This window comes from Euleptes europaea, chromosome 6 (genome assembly GCF_029931775.1).
Source record: "Euleptes europaea isolate rEulEur1 chromosome 6, rEulEur1.hap1, whole genome shotgun sequence".
NCBI classification, from domain to species: domain Eukaryota; kingdom Metazoa; phylum Chordata; class Lepidosauria; order Squamata; family Sphaerodactylidae; genus Euleptes; species Euleptes europaea.
In genome coordinates, this window is record NC_079317.1 from 81,132,685 (window position 1) to 81,156,692 (window position 24,008).

Here is a 24,008-nt window from a genome sequence, read left to right on the forward strand (position 1 = left end):
AGTTCACAGCATTGATTTGGCTTCTGCTCTGTCCCAGTTAGTATTTAAAGTGGCTCCGCAGTGATGTTTCAAGTATCCATACTAGAGGTGACAGGAGACCCACATCTATTTATTTGCCAATCCTATCCATTCGCATGGTCAGGTCAGGTCAGGTCTCAGTGGCTGAGCGTCTGCTTTGCATGCAGAAGACCCCAGGTTCAGTCCCTGGCATCTCCAGATTAAAAAAAGGACCAAGTGGTGATGTGAAAGGTCTCTACCAGAGACCCTGCAGAGTTGCCGCTGCCTTTCAGAGAGGTCGGTACTGATTTTGATCTACCAGTGGCAGCTTTATGTGTTCAAAGGGTTTTAAAAGAAAGTGAAAGCATGAGTGGAGGGTGCCAACTATTGCCCCCTCCCATCACTTATGTTGCTGCACTCTATATCAGCTCAGCTCTGATCCTGGAAGTGAACCAGGGTGGAAGAAAGATGCTCAAAGCAGCAAAGAGAGGAGGCAGAGTTTAGCATCCCTCAGACAGGCATGTGTTATATTTTTTTTATAACAAATAGACCCACTGCCCCTGCTCTATGAGCTCATAAAATACAATGATTCCCCTTCCGGTCCCAGTTATTTCTCATTTGGCCAAAAGTCTGAGCATTGAAGTCGCAGCTTACTTTTAAAGAATGAAGGAACAAAATTTCAAGTATTGGCTGTATTGAAGCAAAAGTTACCATTCTGAGGAATCAAATGCAGCACTTGTCATAAATGCCATTCTTTGTGTTCTTCAGTGTGTCTTCATTTATTCCCCACCTTCTCCCTATTTATGCACGACCTATAATGCAGCAAAGAAAATCTCCATGTAGAAATAAGTCTCTGCACACGGATTGTCCTTTTGGATACAGTCAGCATGCACAAAAGAGTTCTGCTGAGACCGGGGGTGGGGGGAGGGGACACAAAGTATTCTGTGTACTAGGAGCACTTTCAGACAGATGACCAGAACTGCCCACTTTTAGGTCCCCCCTATGTGGGGACTGATGTCAGGCACCCCTTTTCCTGTGTAAGTGCGCAGGTAATGTGCCCTTGACAAGAGCCCCATGGCGCAGAGTGTTAAGCTGCAGTACTGCAGTCCAAGCTCTGCTCACTACCTGAGTTCGATCCCATCAGAAGTCGGTTTCAGGTAGCCGGCTCAAGGTTGACTCAGCCTTCCATCCTTCCGAGGTCGGTAAAATGAGTACCCAGCTTGCTGGGGGTAAAGGGAAGATGACTGGGGAAGGCAATGGCAAACCACCCCGGAAACATGGTCTGCCTAGTAAACGTCGGGATGCGACATCACCCCATGGGTCAGGAATGACCCGGTGCTTGCAAAGGGGACTACCTTTATCTTTAATGTGCGCTTACAGCAGTAGCTGTCTTTTCAGTGTGGGAGTTTCTTGCAAGCAGCTCTGGGGCCCTTTCTGACTCATGAGGAAACCTGACTCTACAGAGCTCTACAAGGTGTCCCTCTGTAAGAATTAAAGAGGAGCAGAGCTGAATCACCACCACCACACTTCCCTTTCCCACTGTTTCAAAGTGCTACTTCATTACGGTGCTCACAGTCAGCACATGAACATTTGTGTTTTTTCCAGCCTCGTAGTGGTAAAAATAACCAATTTACAACAAGGAGTCAGCGTCACTTTCCCAATCAAGTTAGCAGCCTACACAGATGTTTTGAAGTTGTGTTTTTTTTTTTAGAAAAAGCAAAGGATTCTGTTCTGTCATGTCTAGCTTAGCCCTTACAGATAGAAAGCTTACAGGATAATACTGTACACCCATTGTTTATATACTGTTTGCTGCTACTGTAGCTGTACATGGAATAAACTACATCACTGGAAGGGTAAGTGAGGACAAAGTGATGAAACTGAGGCCTCTGGGTCCTGAAAAGCAAGGACTACTTTATGAGTATGTGCAGCCTGCGACAGCAATGTGGGACAATGGTCTAAAAATGTATGCATGATCTTCGGCGTTCTAGCCGAATGAGCTTTCATGCACTTTTTGAGGAAGAAGGGGAAAGGGTATGGCGTTATATCCCTTGGCCACAAAGTGACTGGGAATAGTTCAAAGGGCAGTGCCCTGTTCAAATAACGTGTTAGTCTGTTTTGGAGAACTGGGAACGTACCAAGAGCTCTCAGTTTCTCTTCTACCTTCTTGTGCATCTTGTACAAACTGGGTAAACTACTATTAGGCATAAAAGGATCAGAAACTATGATTTGAAGGAAATCCTAGTTAACGCTAAGTTAGTCAAGCCAAGAAAGGGAAGAAGAGATTGGTTTGGAAAACAGGGAAGAGAGCTGTGGCACGTTTCCAATTTTCCGGACAATTTGAAGATTGCTAATGTGACACATGGGTTAAGCTTGATTTGAGTCCAGTAGCACCTTAGAGACTGACAAGATTTTGGGGGTATAAGCTTTTCAGCTAAGAGCCCCGTGGCGCAGAGTGATAAGCTGCAGTACTGCAGTCCAAGCTGTGCTCACGACCTGAGTTCGATCCCAACGAAAGTCGGTTTCAGGTAGCCGGCTCAATGTTGACTCAGCCTTCCATCCTTCCGAGGTTGGTAAAATTAGTACTTAGCTTGCTGGGGGTAAAGGGAAGATGACTGGGGAAGGCACTGGCAAACCACTCCGTAAACAAAGTCTGCCTTGGAAACGTCAGGATGTGACGTCACCCCATGGGTCAGGAATAACGTGGTGCTAGCACAAGGGACCTTTACCTTTTTAAGCTTTTCAGAGTCAAAGCTCCTTTCATCAGATATGTCTTGAAGGGAGGGTTGACTCCCAAAAGCTAATACCCCCAAAATCTTGTTGGTCTCTAAGGTGCTACTGGACTCGAACCTAGCTGTTCTACTGCAGACCAACATAGCTACCTTCTGAAACTGCATTAGGCTTGTGTTTCTTTTTTTCCATTTCTGTGGAGATCTGCTCATCTTCTTCTGTTTAGCTTTCCTTGAACACTGCCTGGAATTACAAAGAACTTGTTTTAACTGGATACCAAATCGAGATCAGTCTTAAGGCCTGTGATAGCTTCATTTTTACAGAGATAACAGTATTCACTGGTGTATTTTGTTCCTGTGTCCAGTGTGTGAGTAGATTAATGTTGTTGTCTCTTTTAATTCCCCCCCCCCTTTATTTCCTTTCCAGAGTTTATTGCAGGAACTGAAACATCTAAAAATTAAAGTTGAAGAACTCGAAAATGAAAGGACTCAGTATGAATGGAAATTGAAAGCAACCAAAGTAAGTAGCACAGGACCACGTTGCATTAATTTGCCATGAAGTATATGTTCAAAAGGAAGCTGCAACTAATTAGGGTTGTCAGCTGTACGATGGGGAAAATCTGGAGATATTGGGGGGTGGAGGCTGGGTAGGTGGGGTTTGGGGAGGGTATAATACCATGGAGTCCACACTCCAAGGCAGCCATTTTCTCCAGGAGAACTTATCTTGGTCGTCTTGTGATCAATTGTAATAGCAGGAGGTCTCCAGGTGCCATCTGGAGGTTAACAACCCTAAGCAATATCCTAACAAAACAATATGTGAAGTGACACTGTGCCAGTCTTCCCACCTCCACAAGGGATTTAACGTTTGCTTGCCATTGTCCATTTTGCCACATTTAATGTTGACTTTCATTTAAGGTATTTGTGGAGGAGTGGTCATAGTGAGCACCAATGGATAAAATAGCTGTTCACATTGGCTTTTTTTTTTTTTTTTTGGTTCCCTAAAACATATTATTGCCAACAATAGGATCCATAGACAAGCAATTGTACATACAGGTAGCAGTGACAAAGTAGTAGTGTGTTATAGTGGTTAGAATGCTGGACTGGGTTCAGGGAGACGCAGGTATAAATTGCCACACTGCCTTGAAGTTCTCCAGTGACCTTGTGCGTTGTGTTCTCTGGTGACTTGGACTCACAAGGTTGTTGTAAGAGTAAAATGGGGATGGGAGAAGGGAGTGTGCCACCCTCTGCTTCTTGGAGAAAGGGTGGGATAAAGAGAGAGGGGGGGAGAGAGGGGGGAAGGGGGGGAGAGGGAGTTGCCAACCTCCAGGTACTGGAGATCTCCTGCTATTAAAACTGATCTCCAGCCGAAAGAGATCAGTTCACCTGGAGAAAATGGCCGCTTTGGCAATTGGACTGTACAGTATTGAAGACCCCCCCCCTCTCCAAACACTGCCCTCCTCAGGCTCCGCCTCCAAAATCTCCAGTTATTTCCCAACCCGAAGCTGGCAACCCTAGACAGGAGAGATACCTCTATCACCTCTGTATTCACTGGTTCTTTCACTAACTTTGGGAGGTGCTTGTGCAAAGAAAAACGCATTCTGCTCACCTTTCCCAAAGGAAAAAGAATGTTCTATTTTGGTTTAGGGCAGTACAGAAAATTCATTGCTTTAGGGGGGAGGGTTCATTTTTTTTCTTGTTTTTGTCTTTGTTTAAAAAAATTTCTAATGAAATAGTCTATAATAATTCATTTCACTTCTTTTTCCAGGTAAGGGTTGGTAAGCAGTGGAGACAGAAAGGAAGCTAATAATGTTAATCTGTTCTTTCAGGCTGAAATAGCACAGCTGCAGGAACAGCTAGCTCTGAAAGACTCAGAGATTGAGCGATTACAAAGTCAGATCTCAAGGACATCAGTAAATCATGAAATTGCAGAAAGAGGTAAAAAATAGGAATTTCAAAAAAAAGCAAAGTTGCAATCAAAGCATGTGTATATTTCTTTCCAGAATTGTTGCTTCTGCTTTCATTCCCCTTAATAAGTATCTGCCACACAAATTCATCAGAGGTGTTTTCAACCATATTCTTCTTTTCAATTATACAAATACAGGTTGTTAAATACTTTCATGCAAAATTGTTTTCAAGCATCCCTGAATTTACTCCTGGCACAGTCTCATCCCTTTATCTTTTGTGTTTGTGTAAAGTGCCGTCAAGTCGCAGCTGACTTATGGCGACCCCTTTTGGGGTTTTCAGGGCAAGAGACCAACAGAGGTGGTTTGCCAGTGCCTTCCTCTGCACAGCAACCCTGGTATTACTTGGTGGTCTCCCATCCAAATACTAACCAGTGCTGACCCTGCTTAGCTTCTGAGATCTGATGAAATCAGACTAGCCTGGGCCATCCAAGTTATCTTTTGCATTATCTATATTTTCTATAGGAATTTCTAAACATAATTTTGCAGTACCACCCCTGAGAGGTAACTTGCTATTGTACCCATGTTGCAGAACAGATGCTAGAGTTACCTGAGGATTTAGCCCATAGGAGTTATAGCAGCTGTATGGAGTCTTCTTCATTATTTAGTTAAATATTTTAATCTACTTTTCACCTGCAATAGGGTCACAATGTGGTTTACAATATAAAGTACACGTAAAAAGTACAAATTTAAACTAAAATACACAACACAGTTTAGTGCCCATTCAAACTTTACAGAGGATGATCCATGAGGGTATTATGGGCTGGACCTGGTTCCACTCGACCTGGTTCTCTTCGGAACCTTTGTCAAAGGTTTCATCTCTGCCCAAGCCCAAGTTTTGACTGATCTGCAAAAAAGAGATGTGGAGATGCTCAGCCCAGGTTTATTCAGCTAGATCAGATGTTCCCTGCTTGTGCCTTTGATGGAGACATGTGAAACCATGTGATCCTGCATTCCTTTGTATCTTCCTTACGGATGCCACAGATTTCACTGTTTGGCAGTCAAACTCAAGATCAGACAATGAGCTGGTCAAGATATGTTGGCTTGCAGAGATGCCTGTGAGTCACAAGATGTGAGCCGAAGCAGCGGGCGATCAAGCGTCCCTAACCTTTCCACCATTCTGTGTTTATCAGTCATTATTGTATTAATTTTATGGCTTTACAGAGCTGCAACAGGCTTATGCTTAATGTGATTAATAGCCGGTGCAGAACAAAAAATCAATAGCTACAGGCAGCGTTTACTCAGGCTGCCCTCTTTTTTCAGCTGCCTCTTCCTGAACATAATGATTTTTGCATCTAGTACACAACCTTCAGTTTTAATCCCTATTTTTTTACCATTTTATTATGAATCGTTGGTACTCTGTTCTCTTGAACATGCTTGGTAACAACTGGGCAGTTTCTGTTTCAAAAAGGGTAAATGGCTGTTTAGGTGGAATGTTGTCACAGATGTCTTGACGCACGTTGGGAATTACATTATTGAGTGGCTTTGGTATTCGTTTCAGTAATTCATAATATTTTTGCATGTTTTAGTGTAAGAAGGCTTGCATGTATTATTAAGTTACTTCTCTAACAGTAGTTAGAAATGTTAACAAATTTGTTTGCTATTGAAGTTTCCTAAAGGCCTAGTATTGGGTTTTAGTTGATCTCTTTAAAAAACCCAAGTATTTTAAATGTTCTTGAAAGGCAACTATTTTAGTATAGAGGGGAAAGGACTTAAAGTTGTATTAACAACAAAACTTCACCATCTTTCTTGTCACCTTTTGAGGGCTCATAAGGGATTGATCTCAAGGTGTATCAAAATTCTTGAGTGCATCTTCTGATGGAACTGCCTGTAATCTAATCTGTGCTTTTTCTGCGTATTTTATTTGACTTTCTCCATTTCCCATCGTAGAGGAAGTATATAGGCGAAGGCTAAAAGAAAAACGTAAGCCCTCAAATTTCGCTTTACTATTTTTCACACAAATTATACCTCGATTGCTCTCCTCCAGCAATAATCATTCAGTGTGACTCTATATTTGGCTGCTGTTATCTTAACACACGGATGAATATTTTACTGCTTTTAGCAAACAGACCACTATTAGCATTTCGTAAATACAGTCAGAATTGGAAGGAATTTATTTTAAACCCTCAGAAATCTAGTTCACTAACAGGACATTTTAAAACAATCTGTCAAGGTTGGTAGATTCCAGAAAAGACTATTTTATAGGGTGATGCAAAAGAAGTTTTACTTGTTTTTTTTTTATCCCTGTTTTGTGGAGTTTTTAAAAAGGGCCTGGGTTTGATGATAATATTTAAACCATTTATAATCATGGCAAGAGAAAAACCAACCGATTTAACAGATGGCAGAGTATGGGGAAGATGTGTAAAACCTAAGCCTTGACATGGTTCTTTTAAAAGTCTAATTGTTGTGAGTGGAAACGTAATAGAAAATTTAAAAGCACCAAATGTCTTGCTCTTTTCTTCATTTTAAATCTGTCTAATTGCTTGCACAATGCTTGCTGTTTTGTATGGTTTGATTTTTGCATTTCACTAATTGTGTACATGCCAGATAAACATCAATGAAATCTCTTGTAAAGTAACTGAGTTTGCAGTACATTGCACAGTTAATCCACTAACTCTCTCATCAGTATATTTCCAGTACTTAGATATTAATTAAAAGTGGCTATCCAGACTTCAGCACTTGTTTTTAAAAATTAATACTAATGTTCCTTCCTCGCTATGATTTGCTTTATTTTGTTACAAGTTCTACTGATCATTTTTTAGTAATAACCCATTATTTCTGTTGTTCTTTCCTTGTGTGTCACATTGCCATCTTTGTAAAACTTCAATGAATTCAATCACTTCATTTAAAACTGATTTTGGCCAGTTATGCCAAAAGTAAATAGGAATGTCTGCTGCTTGGACAACTGCTGTGATTAAATCAGACTGTGCATAAAGTGTCAGACGTACCTTTCAAAAGTTCAACTGCTTATTAGCTCGAGTTATTTCAATGTCTGCATAAATACAGAACATTAACTACTTGTCTCCAGTCTTGGATGTCATGTTTGAAGGGATGCTTCTGTCTACAAGCTGTGTAATTCTGGTGGGCTGTGGCATGTTAAGAAAACCTTCCTATGATGATTCCTTATGAACTAAAATTTTGAGTTTTCATAGTGGGGAGGGACTTACATGATCAGTGGGGGATGAGGTGAGGGTAGGACCAGAAGGTTTGCCAAGGTCAAAACCTAAGATTGTCTTGTAACTTAGTTTAGTTCAGGGATCCCCAGCCTTTTGGAGCCAGTGGGCACCTTTGGAATTTTTGCAGAGTTGGTGAGAGCTGCCACAAAATGGCTGTGACAAATTGTCTGCTGCAGGAGGCAGCGTCTGCCTCAAAATGTCTGCTGCATTTTACCTTCATTCACACAGTGAAAATCCTTATGCTGTGGTGGCAGCTGCTGCCAAGCAGTGTCTTTAAAAATCTGTGCAGCCAATCAAATCTCCACTGGCCAGTAGCCTCACCTGGCCCTGCCAACTTTCTAAAAACACTTGGCGGGAACAGGAAAGGTATCAGCATTAGGGTTGCCAGATCCAGGCTGGGAAATTCCTGGAGATTTGGGGATGAAGCCTGAGAAGGACAGGGACCTCAGTGTGGGACAATGCCACAGATTCCACTCTCCAAATCATCCATTTTCTGCAGGGGAACTGATCTCTGTAGTCTGGAGATGAGCTGTAATTCCGGGGGATCCCCAGATCCAACCTGGAGACTGGCATCCCTAGTCAGCGTGCACCATGGCACCCTCAGGCACCACATTGGGGACCCCTGCTTTACTTAAATTTTTAGGAACTATTGCATAATTTGGTACAATTTGTCAATTGGTAAATATAAGAACATAAGAAAGGCCATGCTGGTTCAGACCAAGGGCCATCAAGTCCAGCAGTCTGTTCACACAGTGGCCAACCAGGTGCCTCTAGGAAGCCCCCAAACAAGACAACTGCAGCAGCATTGTCCTGCCTGAGTTCCAAAGCACCTTATATAGTAAGCATGCTCCCCTGAGAGATTAGGTATGCATCATCACTTGCATCCATTTTTACTAATAGCCATGAATAGCCCTCTCCTCCATGAACATGTCCACTCCCCTCTTAAAGTCTGCCAAGTAGGCAGCCATCACCACATCCTGGGGCAGGGAGTTCCACAATTTAACTATGCTGCTGTGTGAAGAAATATTTCCTTTTCTGATGTGAATCTGTCCCCCTCCAGCTTCAGCAGATGACCCCGTGTTGTAGTATTATGAGGAAGAAAAGCTTCTCCCTGTCCAATCTCTCCATGCGCAGAGTGTTAAGCTGCAGTACTGCAGTCAAAAGCTCTGCTCACGACCTGAGTTCGATCCCGACGGAAGTTAGTTTCAGGTAGCTGGCTCAAGGTTGACTCAGCCTTCCATCCTTCCGAGGTTGGTGAAATGAGTACCCAGCTTGCTAGGGGTGAAGGGAAGATGCCTGGGGAAGGCACTGGCAAACCACCCCACAAACAAAGTCTGCCTTGGAAACGTCAGGATGTGACGTCACCCCATTGTCTGGAATGACCTGGTGCTTGTACAGGGGACCTTTACCTATCATGTCTCCCCTTATTTAGTTATTTATTTTACCTCATTTATACCCTGCTTTTCTCCCCATTGGAGCCCCAAAGCGGCTTATGTAATTCTCCTCCATTTTATCTGCACAACAACCACATGAGGTAGGTTAGGCTGATACTATGAGTCCCCCAAAGTCATCTAGGAAGCTTCCAGACAGATTTGAACCTGGGGATTCCAGATCCTAGTCTGACATGCTAACCATTGCACAACACAGTCTTTGATGGTGAAGGAGAAGTGAAGGCACACATATACTAGGGTCAAAGAGAATCGGTAGTCTTCACCTGCTGATGGAAAACAATGATAGAAGGGAACAGCCAAATCTTTCTAGGGATGGAATTCCATAATTTTAGTGCCATGACTAAGAAGGATCTTTCCTGGGTTGCCACCCATCTAGCCTCAGGTTGCAGGGCCACCCAAAGCAGGGCCTCCAAAGATAGCCGAAGTGGTTGGCTAGGTTCATATGGTAATAAGCGGTCCACATAGTGACTGGCCCAATGTCACTCAGTAAGCATCATGGCAGAGTACAGATTTGAATCCAGTACTGGGCCAGTACTCTGTTACATCATGTTTGTACTTCTGAAGCATTTGAGATTTTAGTTTTACAAAAATGTACATTAATTAGTCTCGTTCAGAGGTTGATCGAGAATGTGATAGACTGTTTAATTAGATTTTAAGATGTTAAGTATAATTCCGATTACTTCTCTTAACAAGGGACGTGACTCAAACTTTTGGAGAAAAAAAAAATTCTCTTCAGGGTGCGATAAAATGCCGAGTGGCTTATTTAATGCCATATGTCACGTCTATTTCCGTTGTTGATGCCATACTTAAGTCTTAAGGCCAGTGCACACATTATAGCCACTGATTAGAAGTTGCTTTGATGCATTCAAAGAGACATCTGCGGTAGTATGAAGAAAAATCACCTAATTAAAATGATGATCAGCACACAGAAACTGCCCTGTGGAGGCATCCACCACATGGAAGGAGTTAAGACAGGGGGGGAGTCTCTTATTTGGCTCTGATCCCAGTTAGTCTTTTTGTTGTGAAGAAGTCAGCCAAAAGCAATGCCCCATTGCATTCTATCCAATGTACTTATGTATGCTATGTTAGCAGATGCCCAACATGGACATTCTTAATTTGTAACTTCTTAAAATTTTGTTTAGATCAAGAGGTCCAACGTTTGAAAATGGGGATGGAATCGTTGTTTACTGCAAATGAAGAAAAGGTAAGAAAACTAATAAAGAATCATTTTTGTTTTAACAATTATGAGAAGTATTCCTGTACTGAACTTCTGGGTGTGTTTTGTCACACACATGAACACACATGAAGCTGCCTTATACTGAATCAGACCCTTGGTCCATCAAAGTCAGTATTGTCTACTCAGACCCGCAGCGGCTCTCCAGAGTCTCAGGCAGAGGTCTTTCACAACACCTACCTGCCTAGTCCCTTTAACTGGAGATGCCGGGGATTGAACCTGGGACCTTCTGCATGCCAAGCACACCACACCACTGCTGCTCTCTCACTGGTTCCCAGGCCTAGCAACCCTAGGCACTTTCTGTTTGGCTGGAAAGTTCTCTCAGGTAGCAGGAGGCCACGCATCCACTGGTTCCCTTGTAATTTGAACAGTGGATATTGAGCAGTGCAATGCTCTCTATGTTGTACAGCAGGGTTGGGGAACCTTTTTTCCGCCAAGGGCCATTTGGATATTTATAACATCATTTGCGGGCCATACAAAATTATCAACTTAAAAATTAGCTGACCAATACGTTTCTCTATGGCCCGGGTGGGAAAAGGTTAACACAGTTTCTTGGGCGGTCCTAGCAGCTCCATAGCTAACGACTCTTCTGCAAGGGGAAAAAATGGTTCCTTTTCTCAGCAAAACAAACTCTCATCTGCCTTGAATAGAGACTAATCCTGTCCACAGGAGGGGCGGATCGCCAGTCTTAGATCTTTCTGAGCTAGAGATCTGCCAGGACCCACGAAGGGCCAGACCAAATGATTCCGCGGGCCTTAAACAATCCCTGGCCCTGACGTTCTCCACCTCTGTTGTACAGAAACGTTTGCAGAGGAGGAACTGCTGTTGGGTAATAATAACTTCAAGAGCCCCGTGGCGCAGAGTGGTAAGCTGCAGTACTGCAGTCCAAGCTTTGCTCACGACCTGAGTTCGATTCCGACAGATGTTGTTTACAGGTAGCTGGCTCAAGGTTGACTCAGCCTTCCATCCTTCCGAGGTCAGTAAAATGAGTACCCAGCTTGCTGGGGATAAAGGGAAGATGACTGGGGAAGGCACTGGCAAACCACCCCGTAAAACAAAGTCTGCCAAGTAAACGTCGGGATGCGACGTCACCCCATGGGTCAGGAATGACCCGGTGCTTGCACAAGGGACCTTTATCTTTTTTTAATAATAACTTCAGTGTGCATATCCCCAGACTCTATTTTCATCTGTAAGCTGGATCCATTGTGAGTGGAAATCAGGGTTGAGGGCATGTGCTTCCTTTCATGACCCTAATATAAATATGAGGAGGAAGGGTAATGATAACAATCCAATGTAGAAAAGAAAAAATACTCCAAATATTGAAATTATCACATATTATTGTATAATGCTTACACATCCACATCTGTATGTAAAGTAATGAAAATCACATATATTGTTCAGGCATCACAATATTAAACTGTGCTTACAAAAGATGTTTTAAATACAGACACTGCAATCACACAAAATAATAATGTAACTGGTGTCGAAATGTCAAAACAGTTTAACAGCTGTGACCTTGTTCCAATTAGCGGCATCTGACAACAGTCTTGTTTCTCTCTTTTTAACAAGTACCTAGGTTTCCTAACACTCGTTTTGTCAAAAAACTTCATCGGAAGTCTTGCAGTAAGCTACAATTATATAATCAAATGAACACATTATTTCATTATAGTCAGAACTAGACCACATAATAGTATTACTGTTCAAAAAAAACATTTATTCAATCTCAAACATAAATTGTTGAAGAGAGGTTATCCCCAATATGTATAATTGCAATTTCTGTATTTAAAATATCTTTTGTAACTACCGTTTAATATTGTGATGCCTGAACAATATATGTGATTTTCATTACTTTACATACAGATGTGAATGTGTAAGCATTACATAATAATATTTGATAGTGTCAATATTTGGGTTTTGTTTTTCTTTTCTACATTGGATTCCTTTCATGACCCTGGCAAAATGTGCCTCTGTGGTGCCTTCACACTGCCAAGATCCCAAGGCGTTGTGCAGTCCTCTTTCTGTCTTTGGGAGGGTGAGTTGGAACTCCCATATTTCTCTGCATACCTGGGGGTTCCTCTAAGGTATGGTGAAATCTTTCTCTTGCTTGTGGGTGGCCCGCTTAATATCTCAATGACCATCCCAGGCCACCTGCTGTGCAGTTAGAGGAAAGATGACTGAAGCTCTAAAGCTGAGAGGAGCTCGCTGAAGGCGAGAATTGAAGCAGGGATATCCCGGTTCACACCTCGCTCTCTTTCGTTTCTCAGTCTGTTTGCATAATCTTTTATATTTTAATTTTTATTGTATTGCAAGGTTATGTTTGTAAGTCTCCTCATGAGCCCATAAACGTGACCGTGTGAGATATGCATAAAAACTTTAATTTTGGTTAACATGTGTTTAAAAATGTAAGGGTTTTTTTCTGGAAAGATTAAAGAGAATGAGTAGCTGCCTGGTTCCGAGTCAGACCATTGGTATATCAAGTTCAGTACTATGTAATGTGGCTTGCAGCAGCTTTCTGTGGTTTAAGCTAGAGGTCTTTCACATCACCTACTCTATGAGAGTTTCACCAGGTTATGCCAGGGATTTTGGCATCTCCTACCTACAAAGCAGGTACTCTACCACTGAGCCATATGCCCTCCCCTTCTAAAACTAAAAACAGAATTAAAATGAAATTATTGCACATTGATGTAATTGTTTTACCTGGTACCCCTCACTGTGTTCTGAAGGCAGAAAGGCACTTCCCTCTTCAGAAAGGGAGATTTTTCTGCCTCCTGTTGTGGAATCCTAACTTTGCCTCTTGTGCTGTCCCCAAGGGTACACTGACCTCCAGGAACAAAATTTCAGGGGAATCAGTGGGTTACAGTGGGAAGGGGGAGCAGGAAAGTCCCATTCTGTGACATCCATCCCACAAGCAGATCTTATTGGCTTCGAGCCATTTTCTCTCCTAAACGTTTGTGAAAATTATCCAGTTATTTGTGGAAATTTATTTATTTTATTTATTTATTTTGTGATTTATAACCCGCCCGCCCCAGCCGAAGCTGGCTCAAAGCGGGTTGTCCAGTTATTACTCTGACCATAAAATGCTGCACAGGCTGCAGGCTAGAAGACTTTTTAAAAATTAAAGTGGAGGTGGTAATATGTGAGAGATTTTGCTTTTTGCCTATCGTCAGAGAAATTGTGGCTATATAGTGTGTCTATCCAGTGCAGGAGTGTAACTAGTTTTCTTCAGCTATGTTCCCTGGTGTCCTAAGCTTTCCCATGACTCATATTTTCTTGTCACACCTCTTTTTATGAAGGAAGTGTCGTGATGAGAATCTCATCATAAGATAGCCTTGACCCCTCTCAACTTTCTGTGGCTGGAAGTGACACACAGCAGGTGGTGTCCAGTGTTTTTTTTTAATGGCTGTGTGTGTGTAAAGTGCCATCAAGGCATGAGGCTAACAGAAGTGGTTTGCCATTGCCTTCCTCTGCATAATAAGCGACCCTGGTATTTCTTGGTAGTCTACCCTCCTAGTACTAACCTGCGCTGACCCTACTTAGCTTCTAAGATCTGACGAGATCAGGCTAGCCTGGGCCATCCAGGTCAGGGTGCAAATACCCAGGCTGGACATCACTGGAGAATATTTTCTACTTAGGAACGAAAAAGAGAGAGGGGTGTGAGAGAGAAGAAGTGTGAGAACAAAGAGCATAACAGAGGCCTTCGTATATATGATGGCTTTGAAGGACTGAAGGCATCATGTAAATCTTTAAGAACTTACAAGCTACTAGGGTTGCCAGGTCCCTCTTCCCCACCGACGGGAGGTTTTTGGGGTGGAGCCTGAGGAGGGTGGGATTTGGGGAGGGGAGGGACTTCAATACCATTGAGTCCAATAGCCAAAGCAGCCATTTTCTCCAGGGGAGGTTGGCAACCCTACAAGCCACTGTATCATGAGTTCTTACAGTGATGACTTTACATTTTAAAAACAGATATAAAGGAGGAGAGTGTGTTCTTTTGCCCTCTGGTTACTGTAGCTGGGGGATATTACAGGAGGCTTACATTACTGCCATATTTCTAATACTGCCATTTGCATTACAGATGCAAGCTAATTATCCCAGGGGGGCCACAGGAAGGAAAAAGGTTGAGAACCACTGACGTAGACTATGGTGACAGTGAAATAGCATAATGGTGTCGTTGACATGTTTAAGACATACTCAGTTTTTCTGCATAATTATTCCATGATGCTTTATGGGAAACAGCAAAATAAATGTATGGGCTTTTTTTTCTTTTCAAAATCCTATGCAAATCCTTATCCAACTTCATTGATTAGTAATGTATATTGGGGACAGGCAAGTTAAAACCCACAGACACCATGTAGTCAGCGAAGGTTTAGCTTTCCCTCCAGCTGAAGAGCTGCCATACGAAAGTAAGCCTGAGAAAGCAGAAGGATCTTGTTATGTTGCCGTCCTTATCAATCTACTGTCTTACAACTGAACTTTTTGATCTTCTTAGAAGCTGTCTGATTTCTCTTCTCTCTTTCTTTTTTAGGATCGCCGAATAGAAGAGTTAACCGTTTTGTTAAACCAGTACCGACGGGTGAAAGAGATAATGATAGCGGTCCAAGGTATAATTAGTGGATATGTAGGACAGATGTAAGGCCTTTCAAAAATCGTGTGAACTGTTTAATGAATAGCTTTCTTTAACAAGCAAAAGTGGTGTCATAAAGAAGCAGCCCACTAAAGGCTAAGTAGCAATTGCAAACGTGTTAAGGATAGAGACCAGTTCTCTGAATCAGATGTTACTGAAGTAGTAGAGCTTTTCCAAGATGGGCTCATGTTTCCTGTGGGCTTGAAAGGATCCTTACCTATTCCTGCCCCACTATTGGAGAGGCTTATCAGCTTTTGTATGCCATGTCATTGCCATGCTAGTTCTGGCCACAGCGCAATGCTGGCTGCTTCTGCGCTGGTGGCTAGACTGAGATAGGTTCTAAGGTCCCACCCCACCCCTGATTTTTTCTCTTGGTTTTATGGGGGTTTGGAATACGGCACACCCTGCTGTGGCCTAAATATCACATTAAATCCACTATCTGGAAACACATTATTGCTGATTTATTGATTTTACGGGGCTGGTTTTAATCACTGTTTTAACCTTTTTTTATTGTGTTTTATGGTATAATTTATATTTATATGAGCCGCCCCGAGCCCGGCTTTTGCTAGGGAGGGCGGGTTATAAGTTTAATAAAATAAATAAGGGCTGTTATAAGAACACCGGTGCTGGTTCACAAGTGAACACATGAAGCTGCCTTATACTGAATCAGACCCTTGGTCCATCAAAGTCAGTATTGTTTACTCAGACCGGCAGCGGCTCTCCAGGGTCTCAGGCAGAGGTCTATTCATATCACCTACTTGCCTAGTCCCATTAACTGGAGATGCCAGAGATTGAACCTGGGACCTTCTGCATGCCAAGTTGATGCTCTACCACTGAGCCAGAGCAGACTCAGCTACCTCTTGCCTACTTGCCTCCCATCTCTCCCAAACTACTGGCCCGGCAGCTTCTAATTTATATTTACTTGTATTATTAATCTTTAATCCACAACCCATGCACTAAGTATGCAACCTTATCATCGAGTGCTCCCCAGCCACAAGTGGTAAAATTAGGACATAAAAATTGCACTCCAGACAAGGCAATATGATATATGTTTATATTATATGTGTATGACAGGCAGATCTTAGGCGTTCATTCAATGAGACCCCTGTGCCTGAGGGCCATCAGCTAGTTTCTAATGTGAGGTTGTGATGTGTATTTGATGTGTGCTGCTTTTTAAAGAGAAATCTAACACCTGGGATTTTATACTTAGGCCAGGGTAAGTCAGATACAACAACTGTCTTCGGGTGGTTTTCAGGAGCCATTGCAAGTGGGGTGAAGAGATGCCCATCAGGGATCTTTGTGAACAAAGTGCAGACTAAATGTGGTGGCTGCAGTGAGGAGGGGGAATTGGACAAAATCACTGCCTCCTCTTCTTCTGGTGACTTGCACCCAGAGACAAGGGACAAGGAACTGATTTCACCCAATTCTCCCCCCTTGTACTATTTTCATTTTGTTAATGAGGGTCCCTGATCCTTAAGTAGGGTTGCCAACCTGCAGGTGGTGGCTGGAGATCTCCCGGTATTACAATCGATCTCCAGGCAACAGAGATCAGTTCACCTGGAGAAAATGGCCGCTTTGGAAACTGGACTGCATGGCATTATACCCCATAGAAGTCCTTCCCCTTCTCAAACCCTGCCATCCTCAGGCTCTGACCCCAAAATCTCCAGGTATTTCCCAACCCAGAGCTGGCAACCCTACTCTTAAGGGAGATGTTCAGGCCAAGAAGCATAGTGCTGTGGCAAGAGGAAAACGGGAAAGTATCTGCTCTGCCAGTTTCTTCCCTGAGCTTTTCGGTTGCATCCAAACTGTAGTCTTTATTATCCTGGGCTACATGAATTTTTTTTTTAGAAATAAAAAAAATAGTATTTTAGTTCTCAATCCAAGAACATGAAAGCTGATTCCAGTGCATTAATTTTCATAAGATAATGTGCAAGGAAATGAAGACAAGGTATCCGAATATTTTTTAACAATGCTGTTGTTTGCCCTTGGGGATGCTTCAGTCTCTAGGGTCTGAATGAGGTTAGTCTGCCCATTCAGGATGCAAGATTGGGGGTGGGGGATGGGGGCCACTTTACCATTTCTTCCCTTGTTTCTGGTTTCCAGGGGATTCAGGAAGACACACAGTGACATTCAGTTTACCACCTAATAAAATTTAGCCATACACAAGGCCTTTTATCCTTATTAGGTTATACCAAGTTTCTGTCAGGTTAAAGAATGAATATTTCCTAGTTAAGAAAACTTTTTTTTTAGAAATTCTGCCTGCTAAGGCATATATCCTTGCCTGACCAGACAACCGTATAAAACATTATATGTCCTGTCTGCGTTTAGAGTATCTCAGCCAAAAAGATAACTGAACATATATTAAAAGCTGTTGCTCCAAAATAACAAGTTTTAATCCTGTTTTCCTATACCAGAAAAATCCAATATGGTTCAAAAGATATCCTAACACTTTTTTTGATAATCTGTGAAAACACCATAACCTAAACAGGGATATTAAAACAAATCACAAACCTGGATGATAAGATAAAATCCCATCTGAAGTAAGTCTTCACTTGCTTGCTATATACGCAAATGACAAGCCTACCCTAAACAAGGTATTCCATGAACACATGAAGCTGCCTTATACTGAATCAGACCCTTGGTCCATTAAAGTCAGTATTGTCTACTCAGACTGGCAGCGGCTCTCCAGGGTCTCAGGCTGAGGTCTTTCACATCACCTACTTGCCTAGTCCCTTTAACTGGAGATGCCAGGGATTGAACCTGGGACCTTCTGCATGCCAAGCAGATGCTCTACCACTGAGCCACAGCCCCTCTCCATAAGACAGGAACTCACTCAAAGAAGAGCCCATTCCTAAACCGTGCAAGCAGTGCCATTCCAAGAGCTGGAGTGCACTTAAGAGGAGCCCTGATGGATCACAGCAATGGTCAGTCTAATTCATCATCTTGTTTTATACAATGGCCAACCGGATACCCCAGAATGTCTGCAAAGAGAAGCACAAAGGCCAAATCCTCCCCCTCCTGCTGCCCACTGGCAACTGGCAGTCAGAGGTAGGCTGCTTCTGAAAGTGGCTAATAACCACCGACGGACCTGCATTAATCTGTCACATCTCCTTTTAAAGTCATTTAACTACTGCTTGTGACACGGAGGCAGGGCATGGCAAACCACCTCTGAACGTCCCTCACCTTGAAAACCCCACCCAGGCGCCAGCATAAGTTAGAGGTGACCTGATGGCAAACCCGCCCAACCAAGAAATAACTAGTGCTCACCAACGCATCCCAAGGCAGCAAAGTTCCACATGTTGTGTAAAGAGTTATTTCTTTTGTCTGTCCTGAATCTATTACACGTCAAATTCATTGGATGTGCCTGATCTGGTATTTTGGGAGAGTGTGTGTGCCCTTCTGGCATTCATTTCTCTGAGCCCATTTTGACACCCCACTCCCCAAAGCTTCCTTTAAATTGCAGCGGGTGTCGGCCCTTCTACCATTTCCATAATAGTGGGGTTGGAGTGAGGCGGAACTGACTTCTGAAGCCCATTACTATCCCTTCGCCTGTGATTTTTTTCTTATGTTCCCACTTGTTACATTACACATTTTACTAAAAAAGTGGGGTGTTGCCAGTGTGCTAACCTTTTTTTGCTGTTTTGTATAAACAAGTCTAGTGGAAAGGGAACATTGCAACTAAATTACTGATCTTTTCCATATTATAAAAAAAAATGAAAAAGCTGGATGTGATTTTCTTGTTTTGTAACCAATTCTGCATTTTTCTGAGCACAGTATTTGAACCTGATGATTTTGGACAATGTTATATTCTACAGTTATATTTTCCAATGACATAGTATAATCTTAAGGGCTTGCCATAAAATTCCACAGCGGCCCTAATTAAATTCAGTGCTTTTGGCTAATGTGTGTAAAATTATGTCTTTATAGCACAATGTGAAAAATAAGTTGACCAGATCGCTTTCGTTTCTGCACATCTTATAGACTTGATCAGATTTCTTAAGTTTAACGCACTGGTCTTTAAGCTGCCAGGAGAAAAACTTTAACACTACAGAAACAGTAATCTACTTCCCCCTCCCTTCTCAAAATAAGTTGTTTGTGTGTGTTTGTGCCCTCAAATGGCAGTCGACTTATGGCAACTCCATAGGGCTTTGTAGGCAAGTGAGGAGCACAGGTGGTTTGCCATTGCCTTGCTTTGCACAGTCTTCCTGGGTGGTCTCCCATCCAAGTAATGACACTGCTTAGCTTCCGAGATCTGACATGGTCGGGTTATATTATACCATTCCACATCCCCCAAAAATGAGTTGTATGTACCAAAATGCAATATTTCCTAATCTGAGGGTCATCATGAATAAAAAATACCATTAACTGCAGCACAACAAACCTGGTCAATTTTTACTACCTTAAAAGGTAAAGGTCACCTGTGCAAGCAACGGGGTCATTCCTGACCCATGGGGTGACATCACATCCCGACGTTTACTAGGCAGACTTTTGTTTTACGGGGTGGTTTGCCAGTGCCTTCCCCAGTCATCTTCTCTTTACCCCCAGCAAGCTGGGTACTCATTTTACCGACCTCGGAAGGATGGAAGGCTGAGTCAACATTGAGCCAGCTGTCTATAACTGACTTACTACCTTACTCGTACATATTAACTGATTGATTAATATGAACACTTTTATTTGCTGATGATTAATGGAGTTAGATTTTAAGCTGCAACCTGGGTTAATCATCAATCGGATAACTTTAATCTTCAGCAAATCTTCCGATGTTATTTTCTTTTCACACATTAATTCCTGATCAATTTGTGGGTCTGAGATGGAACAGTAGAGAGACAGCCACGTCGGCTTCTCCTCCTAGTGCCAGGTTTTATAGAAAAAGAACCTTTAATAGCTTTCTTTTGCAGTTAGCTCACATTTCAGGATTATTTCTGGAAATACAAACACAGGCAATAGAAAGTAACTCTGTTCACTTAACTGTCATAATATCTTAAATCTTAATTTTTCATGAAATTTGAACATGTTTCGGGGTTTTGATTTTTTAATGTGATTAAAGGACAGATTATACCCCTAGGATTGAAGTCTCAATGCAAAATGATCAATTGAAAAATGAAATATGTTAGATGCTAGGAATCATGCATATGGAAAGAATTAAAATTTTCATGATTAGTCTTTTCAGTTCACCCCATTTTCTAATCTAGTTTCTGACTTGGAAACCAGAACCAATAGAAGTTGTATCAGACTCCAGTTACTTGCAAACAGCTGGTTAGTTCCAGCTGCCCCATTTTTCAGGTTTTAAAAAAATACACATTCTTCTCTGTGTAGTATCATCCAGCAGAAGGCATTTTACAGAACCTCTTCAAACTAACGTTTTAAGTATAACTAATTCTATTACAAAAAAGACAGTAGTCACTATAAAAGAACTTGGGACATCACTTCCCAAGAATTACTTTTATTATTCCAGTTGTAAGGTTAGTTTTGTTCATTTTTAGATATATAATTAGGCATAGTTCCTTTTATAACATGTCATGTAAATTCAGCTTGGTTCAAAATACTGCATGCTTAAAATAGTATGTCGTGTTAAAAATACTATCCAGATATTTTGTTTTCAGGGTAAAACAAATTAGGGATGGCTGTTGGCGACAGCATGATGCTGCTTCTGGGAAAACCTGGAAGTGACATCATGCCTCTCTAGGAATCGTCATAAACCATAAAAGAGTTTCAGGTGATTCCTAGACAGATGTGATGTCACTTCTGGTTTTCCCCCAGAAGTGATGTTACACTTGTGGCCCTACTGCCTTGTTGTTGTTTTTTCCTCCCACAGCAGGAAACAACAGGCAGGGTATGGGATCTGGCAACCCTATTATTCCATTTTCCCAAAATAAAGTTAAAAATTTATTGAGTCCGTGTCATGCCTGGATTGCTCAGATATAAAAAGGATTGTGTTATGTGCAGGCCGGCTCTCAAGTAAGCCAGACTGCATGTTTGACTAGATGAGGGGGCGTGAGAGAGAAAGTGAGAGGTGGAAGTGAGCCTGTCAGATTCTGCCTCAGATCTTAAAGTGACAAGTGTTCTTTAAGTGAATCTTAAAATTTCAGGGGCAAACAATAGCCAGATGATCCTGTTTCATCCCAGGAATGGTTTTTGTCCATTTGTTTTTTTTAAAAATGGAATGGTTTTAGGTCCAGCTGAAATGAAATGGGATGGCAGCCTACCCCACCCCAAGTACTGGTGGCAGCTTCTCTCAATGGAGCCAAATATAATCATAATGTAAGTCTTTCTTTTTAAAAAGAATCATTGATTTGTATACTGTGCTAACTTTCTGTTCTTTCAGGAACATCGGAAAGAGCTTTGGCTGGTTGCAACGAAGATGATCTCGAGGCAACTTTAAGAAAGTGGAACCCCATGAATAAGACCCCAATAGAGCTATATAAACCTGAGGTAGGTTGATTGTTCTTTTTGTACATTTGCAACAAATATTTTTCCCCATTTTTTTTACCCACACTTGCATGCTTTTTACATAGGTACCTCAAGGGGAATTGACCCAACTGATGTTGCCACTTCCACCTCAAAAAATACTGGAAATCAGGCAAGAACATGTGCACTTCTGTTTGTAAATCACCATAGAGCTAAACATTGACTTTCTGTTGTAATACTTCCTTTGAAAAACCTGCTTTAGTCGTAACAGTATGTGGTCAGATGGGGTGAAATATATAAGATATGTAGGTTTAATGTGCTTCTAAAAATTTTCCCTTTAAAATCTTTTTGTGCTTAGCAATGTGTTTAACAGAGGAAGCTCTCCAGTTCCTTCAAATAACTTACTTTCTACAAATGGGGAAAGCCTGGAACCCCGAAATAGGTAAGTGTATGCAATGAACACTTTTGAGTAGTGTTATACATGAACACATGAAGCTGCCTTATAAGTGAATCAGACCCTTGGTCCATCAAAGTCAGTATTGTCTACTCAGACCGGCAGGTCTTTCACATCACGTACTTGCCTAGTCCCTTTAACTGGAGATGCCGGGGATTGAACCTGGGACCTTCTGCATGCCAAGCAGATGCTCTAACCACTGAGCCTCCCGTTCTTTTAATTAGCCAAGGCTGACTATATGAATTACTCTTGTTTGCACCCCTGCACAAGATGCTGATTGCTGGTATGCTAGTGATTCACACTAGTGGGCCAGTGCGCATGGGAAGTGCTTTTAATCGTGATGGTATTAGGTTCATGGATTGTGTCATTTATAAGTCAGGCCTTAATACTGCAGGTTGTAAGTGATAGAAGGTTTTTGAAATGTCCGTTTTCATTTTTACCTAGATAATCCTGAAAAATGTGAGTTTGTTAGTTGTGACATAGGCAAAGGTCCTGCCCCTTTCTGGAAAGCAACAATCCCATTTAGTCCTGTTTGGTGTATGAGCAGAGCAGCCAGCAGCCAGTCAGGATCCCTGGAAGCCAGGTGGGAGCAGGAGCGAGAGGAAAGCTTTTACACTGTGAGCTCAGATTACACAGGGTCTGAACCTCCAGAGAAAGAGAGACTGGGAGAGATCCTGTGGCAGGGTCTGCCTTGTGTTTAAGCAAGCTAAACCAGTGAATGTGTGGATATAGGGTTTGTGTCTCCAGAGTGTTAGTCGGAAGAGAACCTGTCTCAGGAGACTTTGGAAATCTCAGAACTTGTCTTTTGTGATAAAGAAGGGCTAGCTTGAGGAAGAGACTGAAGTTTTCTGCATGCCCCAGTTTCTGAGGGAACTAGTAAAAAGAATTATTTCTTCTGAGAGGAGGTCACATTTACACTGTAAGAGTCCTGTGGTTAAGGAAACGCCAGTATTCACCTCAAGGATACAAACTTTGCTGCTAACTGTTCCCTACACTGCTAAATTGTCCACTATAACCTTATGAATGAATGAGCCCAGCAAGACTGTGTGTAAATAATGTCTATCCTGTAAATAATGTCTATCCTCTCTTTTGAACCACCTTATTCCCTGGGAATAAATAAAAGTTATTGTTCTTTTTCTGTTTCCCTTAACTGAACTTAATTTATTCAGAAGCCATTTGGGTTAAGTCTGTCAGGTAGAGGGCGAGGGACCACAGCTTTACATCGCGCTACTTCTGTTTAATTGTCATTTTTACAACTCTGACCATCACATGTGTTTTACATTATTTATCACCTTGTCTTTTCAAGGGTCTTTCAGAAAAAAATATCAAGTAGTCTAGAAGACTTGCAAAGTGAATCTCTGGAAAAGGTTGGCTTGAAACATTTTAGCTTTTGCATAATAAATGTGTGTTGTATATTTCTGTATGTACTATGCCCAGCAAGTAGAAAGTTGATGTATTCTCATGCTTTGAGAAGTCTGTACAAGCTGAATGTATGGTATACCCCATACTTTTTCATTAAAAGACAATCAATTAAATAACATGGATTTATACCTTAGAGTATCTTCTAACTGATCCTTAATATTTGTGTGTCTCAGATGTTATATTTCTAGCAAACTCAGTTGGAAAGGTGTGATCAGAATAATGATACCCAGGGGCTGTATGCCTAATCCCAGAATTTCTTATGCTGTTTCTCCAGCATGTTTCCTCTCACATTTTGATTTTATGCTTGCAATATATTTTGAGGTACTGTTGATGTTACATATAGCAAATTAATCAAGGACTAATTTAATTTTGTTTAGGTTTATTTTCTCCCTTTTCTGTATACTCTTATGGGGTATTTAGTGCCTATGTATGTTTCTATCTGATTTGTGTGTGTGTGTGTGTGTGTGTGTGTGTGTGTGTGCTATGAAGTCACATCTGACTTATGGCAACCCTGTAGGGTTTTCAAGGCAAGAGGTGGTTCGGAGATGGTTTGCCATT

General features: G+C 41.9%; 1 protein-coding gene across 1 annotated transcript in view; it reads left to right on the forward strand.

The window, feature by feature from the left end:
• The window catches only part of PPFIBP2 (PPFIA binding protein 2), a 126,992-nt gene that overhangs the window by 71,671 nt on the left and 31,313 nt on the right, over nucleotides 1-24,008 (forward strand). Inside the window, exons 6-14 of the mRNA XM_056852133.1 lie at nucleotides 3,151-3,243; nucleotides 4,550-4,658; nucleotides 6,575-6,607; nucleotides 10,454-10,515; nucleotides 15,068-15,143; nucleotides 21,492-21,598; nucleotides 21,682-21,746; nucleotides 21,933-22,016; nucleotides 23,335-23,395. Coding sequence (XP_056708111.1) covers nucleotides 3,151-3,243; nucleotides 4,550-4,658; nucleotides 6,575-6,607; nucleotides 10,454-10,515; nucleotides 15,068-15,143; nucleotides 21,492-21,598; nucleotides 21,682-21,746; nucleotides 21,933-22,016; nucleotides 23,335-23,395 — 690 coding nt within the window. The remainder of the gene's footprint in view (nucleotides 1-3,150; nucleotides 3,244-4,549; nucleotides 4,659-6,574; nucleotides 6,608-10,453; nucleotides 10,516-15,067; nucleotides 15,144-21,491; nucleotides 21,599-21,681; nucleotides 21,747-21,932; nucleotides 22,017-23,334; nucleotides 23,396-24,008) is intronic.